Below are 18755 nucleotides of genomic sequence, written 5' to 3' on the forward strand. Positions count from 1 at the left end.
TTCACCAGCCAGTATTATACACTGATACTTCCTTCTGTTCAAAGACTGCAGCATAAAAAATTGGGAAAGAACCACAGACATCTAGAAAATGGCTAAGATGTGATATACTTTCAAGTGGCTTTGTTACAGTCCTCCATATGTGCCAAACTGTCTGAAAGCTCCACCTCTTCTCTAATGTCTGTGCTGATTCTTGTCTTATATTATTAATGTCTACAGTGTGCATGATGAGTGTCAACGCAGACAAAGAGTAGTTGTCGAAAGTGGTTGTGTGTGCGTATGTTTGACTCAAAGAGAAATGGCAGGGGATATTCTATTCATCTTGTCTCTTAGAAATATCAGGCAAGTGAATGAGGAAAAAACAGACTGCGTCAAATATTACTACTGCTGTTCAGAAAATTTGTTGCATATGTTTGGATTCTGACACATCTAGGAAATCATCTGAGACTGTTTGACGTCACTGTAAAAAAATCCATTGTTAAACTGCTTTTCCAATTGCCTTTGGGGATCGCAAAAAAGAATAAACTGCCTCAAATACCAATTAAAATACTGTGTTTTCTGACATTCTGTGCAAATCTGAAAATAATAAAGATATAGATAAATTTACTGATGTTTAAAAAAATACCCATTTATATTAATTTCCTCCTAAGAAGTGTCAAAGCCACTTAAGTAAGCATTATTTTAAAACATTGTGGCAATATCATCACTTTCTGGGGAAAAATAATGAAGCTAGAAAATTTGAATTATTTCATACATTATGAAAACTAATTGCAATGATGCTTTTCAATCCAAAACCAATTTATTGATTCTAACACATTTGCCGATCCCGGCCCTACACTGCATTAATTTACTTCATAGGAGGATTGTCTTTCTGTGCTCATTGAGCATTGAACATTGTTTTTGAAAGCCAAGTAACAATAACTCATTCTGGTAATTGGGGTTTGTGTCTTTTCAGGAAATTGCAGGGTGTCAAATTATTTAGCCAGGCCCGGAACACCAGCCCTTTGCTGATAATTATACATCATCAAAATCACACAAGCCCGCAATAGACATGTCCAAACTCATGGCAATACAAACAGACTCGCACACTCACAAAAACAATGATCTCAGGCGCATCATTACAATTGTTTAAAATTGCTTTTACTGACTGGTAAAAGTCAAATGTTTTTGTTTTGAGCACTTACATTCCAGTTTCTAAGAGTGTCAGATTTTTATTAACACTGATTGAAAATAATTTAGATTTCAAAGCAGATGTCAAATGGCATCTCAGTTGTGTCACCACCATCCATTCTGAATATGCCCAGGAGAGCTGACCCACTTTATAGTGCAATTTGTCTAAGAGATGTCCACCTTCACATCTGTCTTTTTCTGCTACCATCACCAAAAATAAGTTCAATGGAGGTGGTCTATGATGCCACATGTCTGCCAATTACAGTTTAAGCTCAAGATCGCTCCCAGGAAGCTCAACCCCCAAGACACGAGACCCAATCACACCATGACTCATTTGACCCTAACGAATGACATGATGGACAGATGGGACAACGACTCACACATGACTTCTACAACGCTCAAGTGGTAATGACCCCACAAGAGGTTAAAAGTCTGGTACTACCCACCCGATGAGAGGTGAAATGCCTCCAAGAATCTCAAGGAAATCCAGTTGTGTTCAGAAAATACTTAGATAGATAATGACCTGAATGACTGACATTTTTTCTTAATGGACTGAACAGGTATGAATGGTGATGCTCTCAAGTGATTTCTTTCTGCAGACCTGCATGAGAAGTGTGGAGCTCAGCATGATGATAGTGACGGACTGTTTGCTGTAAAATGTCTCTGTAGAAAGAGTGGAACAACTTGCAAATTCATGAATCCAAACATGTTTATTTTTTATTTGTTAGCTTGTATGTCAACTTGCTTCTGCAAATTTTAACAGGATTACACTAGTTGATATAGTAGATTAGGTAGGTAGTACACACTGTTAATCCGTTTCCATTCTATACATGCCACAAGTGCAGCAGCAGATTTAGCAGCATGCTAAGTAGCTGCTAATATCTAGTCTTTGCAGATAGAAAGAAGGATGACCAAAAAATGAAACTACTTTCTTACCTTACTGTGTGAAGACGCAGTGCCTGTCGAAGTGTCAGCCCCCAACTCTAACATTAAAAACATCAGTATACTACAGGTACTTCTGTTCAAGCATACCCCCATCGTGGATGATAACGACGAGCTAAAGGAACATGTTTTACATTAACATCGTCTCGACACATTGTTTAGTTGATCTAGGTGTTCAATAGTTTGATCTTTTCTTCAGGTGTTCCTCAAGGATCAATGCTTGGATCCTCATTGTGAGATTGTGCCACAATATAAAACAGGCTTGCCTTGTAATGGACCCATGCAGACCACCCCATTGGTGTGTGCAGATCAGCAATGGATGCCAGTGGAGATTTCTGAGTGAGTGGTGGAGCAAACTGAGGGTGGGCATGAGTGAGAGATTAAATGTCTTAAATACAGGAGAATGATCTATTTATCTATTAAATGAACAACTATACACTAATATCCACTTATCCTAATCTTAATTAGTAAAAGACGATTTATGAGTTAGATCTTATAGGTGACCTCTACGACAAACTTGCCAGATGTAGTAGCTCTGCCTGGAGACTGTGCAGCTAAATGCACATCAAATAAACCACAACAGAGAACAAATCTACTGTTTCATGGGCGCTACATACGCAGAGAGGAAGAGATTTGTTTGAAGAGTTGTTAGAGTTAGAGAAAAAAAAATCTGTAATGTCATTGTTTGAGTGCAACAAAGTGTGGTACCTTCCATTTCAATGAAAATAAATCACAATACTGTACAAACAAGAGGGCTGTATTTAGTGAAATTGCACGAGGAAAATAACAAGACAGATTGAATTATGGGTGCTGTTTAACAAACATCAATTTAAAGGGAAAAAAAGACATGCACATGGCTATTGTCAAGTCAAACAGTGTGCAAATGTAGACAGGCATGCAGAAGTTTCATCAACTACAGGGCCAAATTCAATTCTCTGCCAGCTATATGAAAGCAGACTTGACACATTGAAATGTCCTCATTAGGTTATGTTAGCAGGATAGAAGCAATTTATTCCTGCATCCAACAAGACAATGAAAAGAGAGGAAATTATTGTTTTCATCATGGTGATACACAGAAAATATTTTGTGAGATAAAACAGAAACTTTCATTTTATGCATGCCTACACCTACGGCATCTATTTCAGCTTCATCCAAAATCCAATGAAATTCTTCACAGGGAGTTTCCCTGACTGAGCCGAGGCACTTGCTTTTTTATGCCACCCTCCAGGATGCACAAGCCAAGACATCCTCTCTATGCAGAAGTTATTATTGGAAAGCTATCACTTTCTACACTGTGCACATACTCATAGAGATTTTCACAGACACCACATGACTCCAAACTCTGTCTCGAGCTCAGTCATGGGACTTTTGAAAGACATTATGTCAGTAAGTAAATCAATAGGGCAATTCACTAACCCAACATGCATGTGGCAAAACAAAATCCATTACAAAAAGGCCACAATTAAAACATTATGCAAGAAAGAACTTGGTTCAAAATGTTATCTCAATGTTATCTGTGCTACAGATTTAGCATAATTAGCCCACAATTCAGTAATCCTGTTTAGAAGCAAAATTTGTCCACACTCTGAGGAGAACTGTGGTTCCTCAAAATAAAAGGCCAGGAAGCAATATGAAATCGCCATCCGCACTGTTCCTTGAAAAAAAACCTGACTATGGGTAAGTGCTGAACAGCAGTTCACATTTTGGAGAAAAGCCAACTAATGCTGTGAGCTGTGGCCTCGTTATCAGCAAAAGGTGAGCTCTATTCAGAGGCAGACTTGTGATTGTATGCACATCCCAAACAGCCTGAAAGAAAGCTCCAAAACCCCTCATTAACCCAAGGCAACTGTGCAGCAGGGGCGCACTGTAGCATCCAAGCCTCAAAAGCTCTTATCTGCATATGAATAGTTGGTAAGATATACTCATTAGCATTTTAATGGATTGAAATAGAAAACTTAAATAAACAAATGTGCTTATTCAGACCTATTGGACAAATCTTGTATACACTAAGAACAAAGATGTCATGTTAAACTTTTGAATAGGCTGAGCGTATGAGTTTGAATTGATTTAAAACCAAGCTGCCAGCAGTTCCGGTCCTTGTCCTCTTCAATGTAAATACAAACCAGTGAAACAATGTTTTAAATGTTTCTCTATGCTGATTGAACTATCTCTTTATAGGTAACCTCTATGACAAACTTGCCAGATAGTAGTAGCTCTGCCTGGAGACTGTGCAGCTAAATGCACATCAAATAAACCACAACAGAGAACAAATCTACTGTTTTATGGGCGCTATATACGCAGAGAGGAAGAGATTTGTTTCAAGAGTTGTTTCTGCAAAATGAAAATGTGCTTCATGCAAGCCAGCTGCCACAAGAGAACTAGGTAAGAGTTTAGGCCTGCATGCATCAAAGTGGAATGAAACAATAACGCATCAAAAAACATCGAGCAGTTTCGGCAGGTCAATCCACAAACAGGCCTGACTGTATTTAATGCATTTGTAATACTATTGCTAATAGATGGTTTAAGTTTGAAATTTAGCTTCTGCCTACAGGACTGTGTTGCCACTTAAAATATTCACAAGATTTTTTTTATTATATCTTTGGATATTTGAATGACATCCTCCTTACAAGTATGTTTAACCTCCAAGAGAGTAGGTAGCTGCCACAGTGGATTCCTCTGATGCAGAAACAAAGTTTGTAGTTGTGTTAAGGAGTCCTCATGTATGTGAGAGGAGTGGTTAAAGAGTAAAAACTCTTTGGTGTAATACTTCATATTATTCCCAGCACCACAACCGTGACCAGTAGCAGTATGTAATCAACCTTAATCTCTGCTTCCTTTAATTAATCATCTTCTCTCTAGCTCTCTCTGTCTCTCTCTCTCACTCTCTCACACACACACACACACACACACACACCCTCCCTCCCTCATTCAAATGAAAACAGATGGGACTCTCTTCTCTTCACACAGTACTCTGCAAGTAAAAATCAAAGGTGAGACAGTGGAGGAATAGAGAAACAACAGGGGAGAGGGAGTAAAAGAAACCTTCTCTTATGGTTATCACAACGGATGGAAATTATTGCCATTTCAACTTTCTTCGCAGGCGGTGTGACACTGTTTCCATTTCAGGCACGGTGTGCAGAGCAGTGATGATCACATGCACTGGTGGATTTCCTAGGGCCACCACATCAGTGACTTCCACTCATAAAAGGTCAGACAAAACCTGAAACAGCTCAAACATGAGGCTCAGTGGCTGGTTTAACTTGTTGCCTGGCACAGATAGATGTCTTCACACCTCTCAACATGAGTTAGACAGTGACCCGTCTCCCTCTTCATTACCCATTCCTCCTCACAAACACCTCCCCCCTATAGCCATTAATTTACTTCCCACTGGGCTGCACTGTCTATGGCTATTGATCAAACAGCGCTCCCGGTGCTAATTTAGTACCCATGATACATCCTGTCATCGGGGATGCAGGAAAGGGGATATTGATTAACGTACAGTTCTGCTAAGGGCACTACTGCGGCATTCTATGACAAGGGCCTAATTAACTTCCTCTTAGAGCCCTGCATTCAGCTCTGCTCTCCGATGCTTTAAGTGTTTCTGCAGCTCAGTGTGTTTCCAAAAGAAACAGTGATCAGAACCTCAGGTCCCAGTGGGGTCATTCTGAAAGCATATGAACTGATGCAGCTGCTGGGCAGTATAAATGAAAACATTAACCCAATTCCATACTAACATATGCATATATCTCCTTTTAGTGCATACAATGTATTGATGTATGATTGCCAGTACCATTTATTATCATCTAATACATTATACAAGTTATAGCAGCAAATGATAGTGTAGAATATACAATTTGTTTTACTATAACATCTATTGAAGAACCACTATACTCATGAAGAACATCATGAGGAAAGGGGTTCTTAACACAGTTGTTCTGAGTTACATTATATTTAGTATTGTATGCAAAAATTAAAGAACAAACCACAAGATTTTAAATGGCATGATTGAAGCATTAGAGAAGGGCTGGACTGCCATTAGTAAGAGTACGAGAGGGACAGCAGTTCTGGATTTTGCCGCTATGCTGCCACCCAGTGACTCAGTCAGGCAATAATACAGAGAACGCTAATACAGTACTTGCCAAATTATTCACTAACAGCTGAAGAAAAATGAAGGCCTTTTATTTAACAAAACGTTAGACAAATTACAACATAGTAGAAATTTTTTTTTAAAATAGTACAATTAAATTAAACAGACAGTCATTAATATGAAAAATCAAAACTGAATTTGGAAAATAATCTGGAGATATGTAAACAAATTTTAGAAAACCTGGTGTTTTTGTTTGTTTGTGTGGTCCCAAACTTACAATACAGGAGTATAAAACTGTGACAAAATTGCACACCAGCACCGAGTGAGAAAACCAAAATGTAAAAATGACAGATGAGCAGTCAAGTTTCCCAGAGCAATGAGAATCTGCAGGTTTTCATTCTTCCACAAACTGCAGCAGCTGACTTCAATGATTAACAAGATTTCAGGCAAAGAGGATCATCTGAAACTAATCAATGAAATCATCTGGCTAAATGAAACCTGACACATTCGGCACATTGTAGCACATGGATGCCTGACACATATGGCCCGGACATGACATATTTCCAGACAAGATTATGACTGAAGATTTTTCTTAAAGCATAATTGTATTAATAGCCCATATTTAGTAATTGTTAAACTCTATGGGCTAAAAAGCGTAAACACTAACTTATTTTGTTGTAAATGTGGGTCTAAATCATCCATTTACACATCTGATACAATCAATGAAAAAGTAAAATAATGCCGATTTACAACAAGACACAGTGTATGCAACTTTTAAATAAAAGTTTTGGTTGTCTAAATATAGATTACATAAAAATAAAAAAACATCATTAAAGGTACATGAGACAGGTTTCACATAAGTTTCACACAAACATTTCTCTTTTCAAAAAAGGACTTTTTAAGCCCCCAGGTTACTTTATCAAACCCATTTTGGCAGCCCTTTAAATGGTGATACGATTTAAAATGCATGTAACATTATTGAGAAACATCATAAATTGTTCCTTGCATCATTTTAAAATCAGATTCATTTGTTTTGTGCATTTATTGTCAGAGCATATTTTAATTGTGTTTTTGAACAAAAGGTACTCCCAACTGAGGGTTTGTGTGATGGGCTATCTAGAAAGACAGAAACAGTTAAAAGTTAAAGCTTGATTTGAAATAATTAAGGTTTCCAGAAAAGGGAACTTTTTGGTTTCTTTTTCTATTAAGAAGTTTAAAATAAAAAATAAAAAAGGTCAGTGAATAACTGCAGGTTTTAGGTCAAAGGTATCTCCAACAAAACTGAATGGACAGTTACCAGATTATCAGATAAATGTTGCCCTCTTTAAGATTATATGTCCCCATTAGCCCAATTCAGCTTCATGGCAGTAGATCAAAGATACCTATTATAATCTTTAAACTCTTCTGAGTCACCAGCTTCAAGATGGTTAAAAATAATTCATCCATCCATCCACTAGCAATACCTACTTATCCTTCCCAGCTGACACTAGATGAATATAGTTAAAAAATTATGTAAAATGCATGCTTAAAGTAAAATAATTATAATGTTATTACCTCATTCTTTAATCTGTAAAACAAAAATCAAAGCACTGTTTCTCCATCATTTGAGCTCAGTATACATTGGTTTAACATCAAACGAGTCTTTCTCAAGATTTACAAGAAACTGCAGAGCAAAAACCCATTTTGAAATCATGACAGTGTATATACGGTATGTCTATAATTTGTTTTTCTGTTCATGTGTTTTTAAGGTTTTTCATATTATGTGAACAGTATTCGGGCACTAGAAATCCAGTGTTATTGTCTACATCGCCACTTTATTCAGGCTCAGACCTACAACCTACATCCCAGTTCGGAGGCTGAATGTTTGCATCTTTCTGGGTCCTGAACCTGCTACCTGTACCCAAATGAGACGGTCCACACTCTCAGAGATGAAAAAAATAATGATTCATTCAGGTCTTACTTCACATCATTCATAAAGTCAAATATTTTTAAGTTTGGACTTAGGCAGCTGACCTCCACTGGTGAGTGATGTATAAATACCAGTGAGAAATTAGAACAAGTTTTATACTACTTGTGTTCAGTTGAAATGTCAGTGTTGCTGTAACTCTGAACAAACACCTTGAAAACTGTGTTGAAGATTTATGATGAAATGTCCTTTTAACTTCTACTTTCCTGTCTTGTGATAAATAATACGTGAGGCTGCTATCAGAGCAGCACACTGGATTAAGGGTTTAAGGACCACAACGATAACGGGATGTGGCCTTAAGAATTGAGGCCAAAAAAGACTGCCTTTCCCTGCTGTGTTTGGTGGAGAATTCAAACAAATGATACAATCCTCTTCACCCCCATTATGATGTATTTGGTCTAGAATTGTGGCTTTTAAACTATTCATTTTATACACACCAAACGAACCCACAGACATTTATCGCAAACTGCAAGAGAAAACACAATGTACCAAAGAGGAGGAAATTATCCTTCAAGTTTCAGTGTTTGGTTTGTAGACAGGGTAAAAGACCACTCACACCTACATTAAATTAAGTGAATTTAACCTTTTGTTGAGACTTCACCAAGGTCTCAGATTTTCTTTTTCAAAAATACTCGTGATGTTTTTATGCTGTTGAAGTCAACTGGGTTTAAGATAAAGATAGATCTTTGGATAGAATGTTGAATATGTAAAAAGAAATGTAAAAATTCCCTTTTACAGGGCTTGGTATGTAGTCACTCAGACATGCATTTCTGATCATACCACTGAAGTGAGCAATTTTTCCAACGTTGGGTTGTCAAGGTTTTGTTTTCCTGGAAGGGGATCCTCAGCATCCAGGTCTATTGTAGGAGTCATGGCTGTCTCAAGTCTCTGAGGGTTGGAGAGGGTAAAGTTTCAGAAATTAGCAACCTTTTTAAAAACTACCCTCAAGCAAAGACTTCAAGAAACTATTAATAAAGATGACTCACAACACATTTATCTCTGGTTAAAATGTCTCAGCCATAAACCCAGCTCTGTACAGTACACGCTGTCCTTTTGGTAATGTTTGACAGTGGGACTTGAGGTACAATCGAGTTGGTCAGTCGACCTGGCAGTCCACTGGTTTGTAAACAGTTATTGTACAGACTAACATGAAAATTTGTACAGACATTATTTCACAGAGGATGAAACAAACTGACTTTGGTGATCCCCTGACTTTTCACCAATAGCTCCATCAACAGGACAACATTTTCACCTATCAACAGAAACATCTTAACATTTAGAAGTTTTGGATGAATCGACATGAAATTTCTCACATTCATGATATTCATGTTACTTTAGGAATCAACATTTAAATTGGTCCATTTAGGGCTAATTAGTCAATGTTAGCATGCCAACAAACTAAACTAAGACAGAAGATGGTAAATATACCTACCAAACAATTATGTTGCTACTCTCAGTATTTAGCTCAAAGTTTGTATAATTAGTCTTGCACTCACCTGAAGAAGTGATCCTTTGTTGTTATAGATCTCGTGAATAGCACCAAGTGGGATCCATATTATCGAGACCATTGAGACGCACCAACCCACACATTCAGCCCACACCGGGTACTTGTACTTCCCATAGTGAGGAGGAGTGTACTGGATAATGCTGCAGGTAAGTATACACTATGTAGAAAAAAGAATCGTCTTATACACCGCCTTTACTGTCGATTCGCGACACATGGTTTAAACAGGACTCACCAACACCAGAATAGGACTGAGCAGCAGCCAACAGACACGGAAGTAGATGTTTGGAGGTTTTCCTTGCATCCTCTTGATCATTAAGGAGATGCGTGGGACACCTGACAGAAAAAACAGTGCTGATTTAACCTTCTGCTGTGTGGATGCTGGCGACGCCAAAAAATAGTTACTTATGTCTGTACCATACAAATACAGCTCTCAAAATCACAGGCAACTTACTAGCCACAAATGAACTTGTGTTAACAACTTGATCTGTCTGAGTCCTGCATTTTGGTCCTGCTTCTTGTGCATTCATGACAGCTATTTGAAAAATGCCAATAAAAAGCATTTAAACTATTTGATTTTCTTTTTTTTAACCATAAAAATAATTTACTAGCATAATAAAAATTTAAATATGTAAAGTGTTCAAAATTCACTTTAATTGCCACAATAAATCGTAATGGCTTTTTGGTCTCAAACGTTTTTCATCTGGGTTTTTGGATTTTACCAAATATCCAGCAGACAGCCACAACTTCAAAGAAAGCCAGGAACACGAGGGAAACCACAGCCGTGTAGTGATCCATCAACTGAAACACATAGATGCCTCCCTGATAAGGAAGGAAAACAGGACAAGAGTTAGAGAACGACTAAACATACAAAACAACTGTCACCAGTGAAGCAATTGATTCCACATTTAGGCTAGGAAACATCCTCAAAGATGTTTCTCTGAGAAGTAAAAGTACATTGTAATCTGTACCTTAGTAATGTGAGGAATCCCCAACATAAAGCAGGTAATGCATACAGCCAGGACCAGCAGCTCTTCTCTCTTCAGGAAACGCAGAACTTTGGTTCTAATCTCGTCCTTAATGAATGTCACAGCTACTTCAACTGTGACAAACTGCAGAAAACAACATTTACTTTTAACAGAAACACCTTTTTCTGTATAAAAATGGATACCCTTTTGACTTAGAAACTTAGCAACTTTGTTTGGAGAGCAATTATACACTTATCAGTCATGCATTATCCCTTCAGATCGTGTCAGAACCAAAGGAGTGGGATTCAAAATCCTCTTTTTACAGTCAGAGAAAACCTCAAAAATTACAATCACAATATTTCTAATACACATTTGTACACGTTAGTACTGGACAGTTATTCTGCCCACACAAACCTCATAAATTGTACGTGAGTAATAACTTCCAAGCCCATGGCCAAAAAAGTGGACAGTCGGGTAAATAGTTAAAGATAAATGACCACCATGTCCTGAGTTTACGCAGTTGAGTGAGACATCTTCTGTAACTGTTTTGCTTACAGTAGTTGAGTATTGAAACCTACGTCCGAGAAAAAACAAAACTTGTCTTGATCCAAGTGTGTGATTCAAATGTGGGAAAAACTCAGCAGCACAGTGCTCCAGTGTTTTTGCCTCATCTTCACAGCTGTCCTTCTCCTTCACACATGAGATGTGCAGATTCGTACCTGACTGTCCAAGCCCAGACACAGCAACATAAAGAAGAACAGCGGAGCCCAGAGCTGAAAGACAGGCATGGTGGAGAGGATTTCTGGGTACACCACAAACACCAAACCAGGACCTGAAACATGACACAACAAATGTGTTTTACAACAGCATGCAAACATATGCAAATGAGTTTAAGCCTGGAACAGATTGTTGTTTTAATGTTTAATGTTGTTTATAAATACCGGAGTTCAAGATTTCGGGAAATATGCTTAGTCGCTTTCTTGCCAAGAGTTACATTAGAAGATTAATACCTCTTGTCTGCACAGTAAACATGGACCTTGAGCAAGCAGCAGATTATCTTGGATTGGCATACAGACCAGGGGAACAGCCTGGTTGGCTCTGTTAAAACAAAACTAAATCCTCATAGCAGCACCTCCAAAGCTCACTGATTAACACTCAATATCTCATATGTTTATTCCATACAAAGACGGACAAAAAGAAAGACGATTTACCATCTTACAGTGAGTTACGTGCCAAACTATTTTTTGGACAGTCGTAGCATCCTTCAGTCTCCACTAGTTGCCTGGACGCTGTCAAGAATTACTACAGTAACCAAACAGAACTTTATAGGTGCTTTTAGGCAAGCTGTGTTACTTTTGGAAAGAGCGAGGCTGAATCACATGTTTGGTAGCCTCTCATAGTAAAACCAGTTAAACTGCAGTTTACCAAAACCAAACATGTACACGTTTAACTTCTTCAAAACAGCTACGTCATTGAGATGCAACAATAAGTGGCACAACACAATTGAAGTATTACAACACATTTTGATGATTATTCTTTTGAAAAAATGCAACCAATTGTCAACAAAACTATTTTTCAAAGAGGAGCAGATCTTTTACTTTAACTGTGACGACAGCTAACAAGGATAGTAGATCACTTCTTATGTGACCCTGAGGCTGACCACAAGTTGTCTCTGTTTTTAATCTTGCATCACTTAACTGATGAGACTCACGTTCACATGTTGTTTTAGCATTCAGTTAGTGAAATCCAAATACCATCCATGTGTTTTTACACTGCTCATAAAAGCGATGTTTTTTTTTAATGAGGAAACCAACAACCCCATTTAACTAAACTACACACACATACACACTCACACACAGAAGACATTATACATGTTTTTACAGGTTGAGTGGTACTTCTAAAGTCATCTAATCTTAATTTCTACAATCAGTTTGAAGTATTATAGATGTCCCGTATTTATCCGTAAGTGAACTGCACACATCAAATGATTCAATCCAGACGTGCACATCTTGAAATCTGTGTCTTATATTTTCATGGATAGAAGAAAAAATATGCTCCTAAGATAACAAAAACAAATAAAATTTCTTACAACTGCATAGTTTGGGATGTATTTGTATATTCATCTTTTTTTTTTTTTTTTTTTTTACACAATTTTACACTCAACATCAAGTCCATGAATCTGTGTTCTTATTTAGATCCTTCAATTTAAATAAAGTTATAAGACTGTGGTGTGAAGGTGTTTTCCGGCTTGATGCTTACCGTCTGTGGCTATGTTGTCCACTGCGAGGTTATGTATGTGGGCCATGTAGCCAACAGCTGAGAAGATCACAAAACCAGCCATAATACTGGTGAAAGAGTTGATCAATGACACGATCAAAACATCCCTGCAAAAGGAGAACAAAACAAATATAAAAAATATTCACCCCAGTTATAGTATCCAAAAAACTCTGAAAAACAACAACAATTTGACATTTGATGATCAAGACAGCCGTTTTAGTTTTGGCTCCTGCTTTCTCAAAAATGGGAGTAAAAAGTTGGAAGTAGGTAAGACACTGTGTGGCAGGTGAATAATACAGAACGGTTAAGCTTTTCTTCTCATTGAACCGTTACCTGAGGAGGTTGTTGTTGAACTTGTTGTAACTAGCCATTGAAATCATGGAGCCAAAACTTATTCCAAGTGAGTTAAACACCTGGGCAGCTGCATTGACCCAAATCTGTAATGGAAATGGAGCACTTCAGGATAGTTTCATTTAATTTAGTTTTGAAGGCCACTGAAACTTATTTTCTCAATCAGCTTTGAGGTTGTACATGAACAACACAGGTTTTTTTGGCTAAAGGTTTTGATCTTTGTGATTTTGTCCATGGAAAAAGGATCTTCGTACACCTATCAGTATTTAGCAACATTTGAGTGATGACAGTTGTGGGGTTGTTTGACGATGGTACCACCATTGTCTGTCAAATCTGTTTGTAAGTGATAAACTATTATAACACCTGACAGTGTTGTTGCTATTTTAGGGGATTTGAAGCTCCCCCTTTGAATTTTTTTTAATGTCAGAGAGAAATTATCACTTTAGTTTAGTTTAAAATTTGCTGGCAGTGTGTCTCGAAAACAACCTCAGCACTTTATTGAATTACAGAAATGACCAATTCCCTGTTTTCATTCTGGCTTTTTGCTGAGCTTGAACTTTGAGCAGACACAAAAGGCTATTCTCTGTGAAGAGTCACTTCAAGAAAAAAAAAGAAAGAAAAAAAAGTGTATTGCATTTTTTACTCTCTGACAAAGACAAGTTAAGTATAAGCTTGACATTACTTATTACTCCCTGTTATATGACACAATATGTAATACTAGTTTTGGGGCCAATGTATAATGAACATCCTGCAGGTTAGCCTACTTTTTTGCTGTTACTCTTTCATTGACAGTCTCACCTTCACTTCAAACAGTTTGCTCCAGACAGGTGTGACAAAGTAGAGGATACCATTCTTGGCTCCAGGGAGCTGCACATTGTTAATGAGCAGGGCGAACAGGATGAAGTATGGAAATACAGCTGTGAAATACACGACCTACATGACACAAACAGCAAAAAGCAGAAACTGATGAGTTGGTCGGTTTGTAGTGTTGGTTGAGGCTGCAAAAGTTGGCTGCTGTGGACAACAGTGAGGTTTTTGTTTTGTTTTGAAGTAAAAGTCTCAGTGTGACAAAGAAAAGGTTTACTATCAAAATGTCCAAGATAATAAATTTGTGCAGAACATCACATGAAATTGTATAAAGAAACATGCATGCTGATCTTTTTTTTGGTATTTTAATGTCCTGACTCTCCCAAACATGTTTATTTTGTATCTGAGGTTGTTTAGTGTTTTACACTAACCCATTTATACCTACTTTATCTACTAACATGCAACATGCAAAAGATATAGGAGGCATAAGACATAAGAGGTGTATAGTATTGACAATTAAGCAGGTCAAAGTTATAATTTTAGATATGACTTTGAATGAAAAAAAATTACTTGGCCTAAATAGACTAAATTATGTTCCTGTGATCAAACACAAATAAACTCTTTCCCTATCTACCTGTTTGTCTTTATCACTGACATACAGTAGCTGAACAACAAACATTAACTGTGACCAAATGGCCAAGGACAGCAAGAGGTATAAATAATGAGACCAAAACAATATTAATCATAATCATTACTCAACATGCACATATCTATAGAAAAGAACCATTGTTCTGACCTTGCCTGTTGATTTGACTCCTTTGAATATGCAAAAATAAACAATAGCCCAGGCAGTTACAAGACAGCCAAAGAGTTCCCAGCGAAGACTGCCAGGTTCTTCAATGCCACCGGTCTTTTCCAGCAGCTTGTGACTGGAAAAATAGAAGAAGTAACTATTATTGTATCCTTCAAGACCCTCAATACAACAAATACCCATAAAGAAATTATGAACAATTAATGTTTGATTTGTATTAACATGTTACAATTCCCTGATTGGTATATAATGACAGGCACACACACTCGCACAGAGAGAGAGAGAGAGAGAGAGAGAGAGAGAGAGAGAGAGAGAGAGAGAGAGAGAGAGAGAGAGAGGATTAAAAAAAAATCTAAGTAAAATAACCAAAACTGCTTAAAATTTGCCAGAAAATTATGAGTTCATGAAAGACACTTCAATGAACACAACATTATTTGAGTGGGGTGCAAGGGAAACTCAATTGTTCAGGCCTGACATACTCCGAGAGACCTCTGATTCCCTGGATATGAGGTAAAGGTCCCATAAAGGACACCCCGACCTCATGAACTAAATGGAACTCACACTAGAGACAGCCTGGCTGACTCTCTGTTAAGCAGAATCAAGTCAAGGACACCTTCTCATCATTTTCTTTATAACTGACTGATGACTGTGTCAGATGGAGAGGTTTAGCAACCGGGCACCACCCTATGTTGTGATCTCTCTCCTCGTACAAGCTGCTCTCAATAAACAGCACTGTGTTATCACCTACAATGGTCTCCTCGAACTTCTTCGCTTCATCTCCACGATTTCCATCAAGTGGGGACGGCTTATGCAGTAAACATAACAGCTAGTGCTTTACAGAGTGTAAACGTAGAGATACAATGTATTTCAGTGAAGTTTTCTCACTCGAAGAACTGTTGGCTGGCGGACTGAAGGTGCGTGGCGTTGCCAGGGAAACCACTGGAACAGTTTCCGACAGAATTCCATGTGTTGTTGCAGGACCTCCAGGGGAGGTCCGCTCCGAATGAGTTGAATAAATAGTAAAGCGCCCAGCTCATGAGCACATTGTAGTACGTGGAGTACACAAAGGAGATGACAACGGTGCCCAGACCAACACCTGCGGAGAGACATGTGGGGGTGGGGAGGGCAAAGTGAGAGACGACTGTGAGGAAAGAAGTTACATACTTTACGTCTTTAATGTGTCATACAATCGTTCTCATACTCAATGCATTACTGAGTGGCCATTATTTGGGTATATTTGTAAAGGTAGGCAACAGAGAAAAAAACAGAATGATGTGCTAATCTCTGCTCATTGGTGGCCAAACTCAGCCACAGATAAGAAGAATTCCTGCGGGATGGATTAGAGTTATTCGGCTGGTGAATATGACAGCTCTTGATCAGTAAAGGTAGGATCAAAGTCCTCCAACAGATGTAAATGATTCAGTCTTTTAACACCTGTGGCTCTAAACTGTGTGTCAGATTTCAAAGTTGGGGTGTAGATTTCTGGGAGTACCATCTGTTTCTGTTTTTTTTTCCACCTGTCTCCTCCTGGGGGTATTCTGAGCAATGACTCGGCTAAAGAGCTTTGCATCCAGAACAGGTAGATGTCCATTATTTAGCTGAAGGACTCATGAGTGGACAGGGGGAACTAAACCTGAAGCCTTTTATATAGATATAGATATACATATATATACATGATATACATATTTACTTACAAAGTATCCTGGAGAAGCCATTCCACACCATTTATTTCGAGTGTTTAAAAAGTAAGTTCTCTAAAAACAGCACTGATTTTTGTACACAACAAATGATCTGCACTGCTTTTGTTGTATTAAACAGTTTTATATGTTGAGATGAACAGTTTAAAGGGTCAGTGTGTAGGAATTAATAAGAGATCGTGGCAGAAATATAATGTTCATAATTATGTTTTAATTAGAGATTAATCACCTGAAACTAAGAATCATTGTGTTCCCACTGGCTTCGAATGAGCCCTTTATATCTACATAGGAAGCGGGTCCTCTTTCACCGAGCACACCGTGTCATGCTGGCATGCTTCTACAGTAGCCCAGAAGGGACCAACCAAACATTGGCTATGGAGAGGGACTTTTCCGTTTCATAGTTTCTCCTATATGCTTGGAAAGGTAAGGTAAGGCAAGGAGTACTAAGTTGGTTGCAATCTGCAACCCTACCCCTAGATGCCACTAAATCAGGGGTGTCAAACATACGGCCCGCGGGCCAGATCCGGCCCGCCAGGGGGTCCAGCTCGGCCCGCCGGATGACTTTGCTAAGTGTGAAAATTACAGAAAGACATAAAGTGCATTTCTATGAGAATATGGAGGTTTATGAGGACAAACGTTTTGTAATTTTTTTTTTTAATCGATCCAGTAATTGCTTCAAAAACAGCGTAAATACGACGTCTGCTCCGGAGGCAGAAGCGCTCGCTGCTAGGGAATCTGCAGAGGAGAGCCCAGGCAGATAAACAGTGGGCTGATGTCTGAGTTTTTGGTCTTTATGTTTCTAGTTTATTGTAGAAAGACCTTAAAAATAGGGTTTATCATCCAAAAACCTTCACCAATGATTTAAACATAGAGAAATATTGTCATTATGTATGCGTTATTATGCTATGATTTTACTGGTCTGGCCCACTTGAGATCAAAGTGGGCAGTATGTGGCCCCTTAACTAAAATGAGTTTGACACCCCTGCACTAAATCCTACAAACTGCTCCTCTAAAGTAAAAGTTTGACATCGTTGGAAATAACATCATTCTTGTGGGGGGTCATTTATTAACAGCTACTTGTTGTTTTTACTTCATGTTTTGTAAGGTGCTGTACAGCTGTTTTCCTAATAGCTAAGCTAACCTGCTGCTAGTCTAGCCAAATTGGTTGTGGTCCAAAAGCTGTGGAAACCTCCTCGCCCCACACAGCAGTGTCCAGGGTCGGATTAAGGACGCTTGCGTTTGAACATTTCAGTAACTTTCTGAAACCGACTATCTGACATTCACAACCACTTCACTCCCTGATTGACCAGCTGTGTATAGTTAAAAAGTAAACTCAGGCTCATCTTCTCTCTCCAGCTCTCTTTTTTTAAACAGCTATTTCTGTCTCTTTTCATGTGAACAACTGTGTGAATTATCCCCATATTTAAACCATATTATGACTGCATGCGTTTCGCCCTACCATCAGAGAAACCACTTTCTTGTATAAGAAAATATATATATATCAGAGAGGCATCATGCTTCTCAGTTAACCCTCGGACATAAAGCAAATAAGCCTTCTTCCAAAAAATGTTGGGATGTTTTTGATGTTTTTGCTATCCTTGCCATCTTTGTTATCTTTGATGCTTGAAAATGACAGAAAACTCTTTTACCACTGATGGACACGAAAGGAAACAGCTCACTGTTATTTTCAACAGTATATAAAAACTTTGCCCTCCGAATACACTTCTGCTGCTTATTGTGTAAAGGCTGGAATAAAATGTTCCACTGGATCCATGTCGCTATCTGGTACAATGTAAGGAGAGGCAGCTGAAAAACAACTCTGTGTCATCATAATGACAGAGCCAAAGGAAACCCACTGTGATCTCCAGGATCAGCTAGAACCACTGTGTACGGTCCACGTTAAGTGCTGCTTCCTTTGTTAGTGCCTTTTTCATTTTACACCAGCTTACATGGTTGACTACTCCACTGGTAAACCAGACACACTCCAAGTGGTATATTAATGCATCATTTGAAACTGCCAAAATAAATCAGTCTGCTGGGCCCAAAAACAAGGCAGAGCAGACAAGGATTGCAGAAATCAGTTCTCCTCTTCATATAGTTAGTTCCTTGAGTTTTTTCTACTTTGTTGTGCCTCATCTGTCCACTAGATGCCCTCGTTGAGAAAAACTAGGCAATAAT

The 18755-nt window shown here is 38.3% G+C and overlaps 1 protein-coding gene across 1 annotated transcript in view; it reads right to left on the bottom strand.

Annotated features, from left to right (window-relative positions):
* LOC138627232 (sodium- and chloride-dependent GABA transporter ine) overlaps window positions 1-18755 on the bottom strand; it is a 50984-nt gene that overhangs the window by 27804 nt on the left and 4425 nt on the right. The window contains exons 3-13 of the mRNA XM_069709438.1: window positions 15766-15976; window positions 14866-14998; window positions 14061-14195; window positions 13245-13348; window positions 12894-13018; window positions 11354-11466; window positions 10638-10778; window positions 10389-10488; window positions 9902-10002; window positions 9659-9826; window positions 8943-9050 (exon numbers count right to left, since the gene is read on the bottom strand). Of these exons, the coding sequence (XP_069565539.1) occupies window positions 8943-9050; window positions 9659-9826; window positions 9902-10002; window positions 10389-10488; window positions 10638-10778; window positions 11354-11466; window positions 12894-13018; window positions 13245-13348; window positions 14061-14195; window positions 14866-14998; window positions 15766-15976 (1439 nt within the window). The remainder of the gene's footprint in view (window positions 1-8942; window positions 9051-9658; window positions 9827-9901; window positions 10003-10388; window positions 10489-10637; window positions 10779-11353; window positions 11467-12893; window positions 13019-13244; window positions 13349-14060; window positions 14196-14865; window positions 14999-15765; window positions 15977-18755) is intronic.

Source organism: Brachyistius frenatus, unplaced genomic scaffold (assembly GCF_029030835.1).
Source record: "Brachyistius frenatus isolate BFR_SWC_R1_liver_20210118 unplaced genomic scaffold, ASM2903083v1 Contig_83, whole genome shotgun sequence".
Taxonomy (NCBI): Eukaryota; Metazoa; Chordata; class Actinopteri; family Embiotocidae; genus Brachyistius; species Brachyistius frenatus.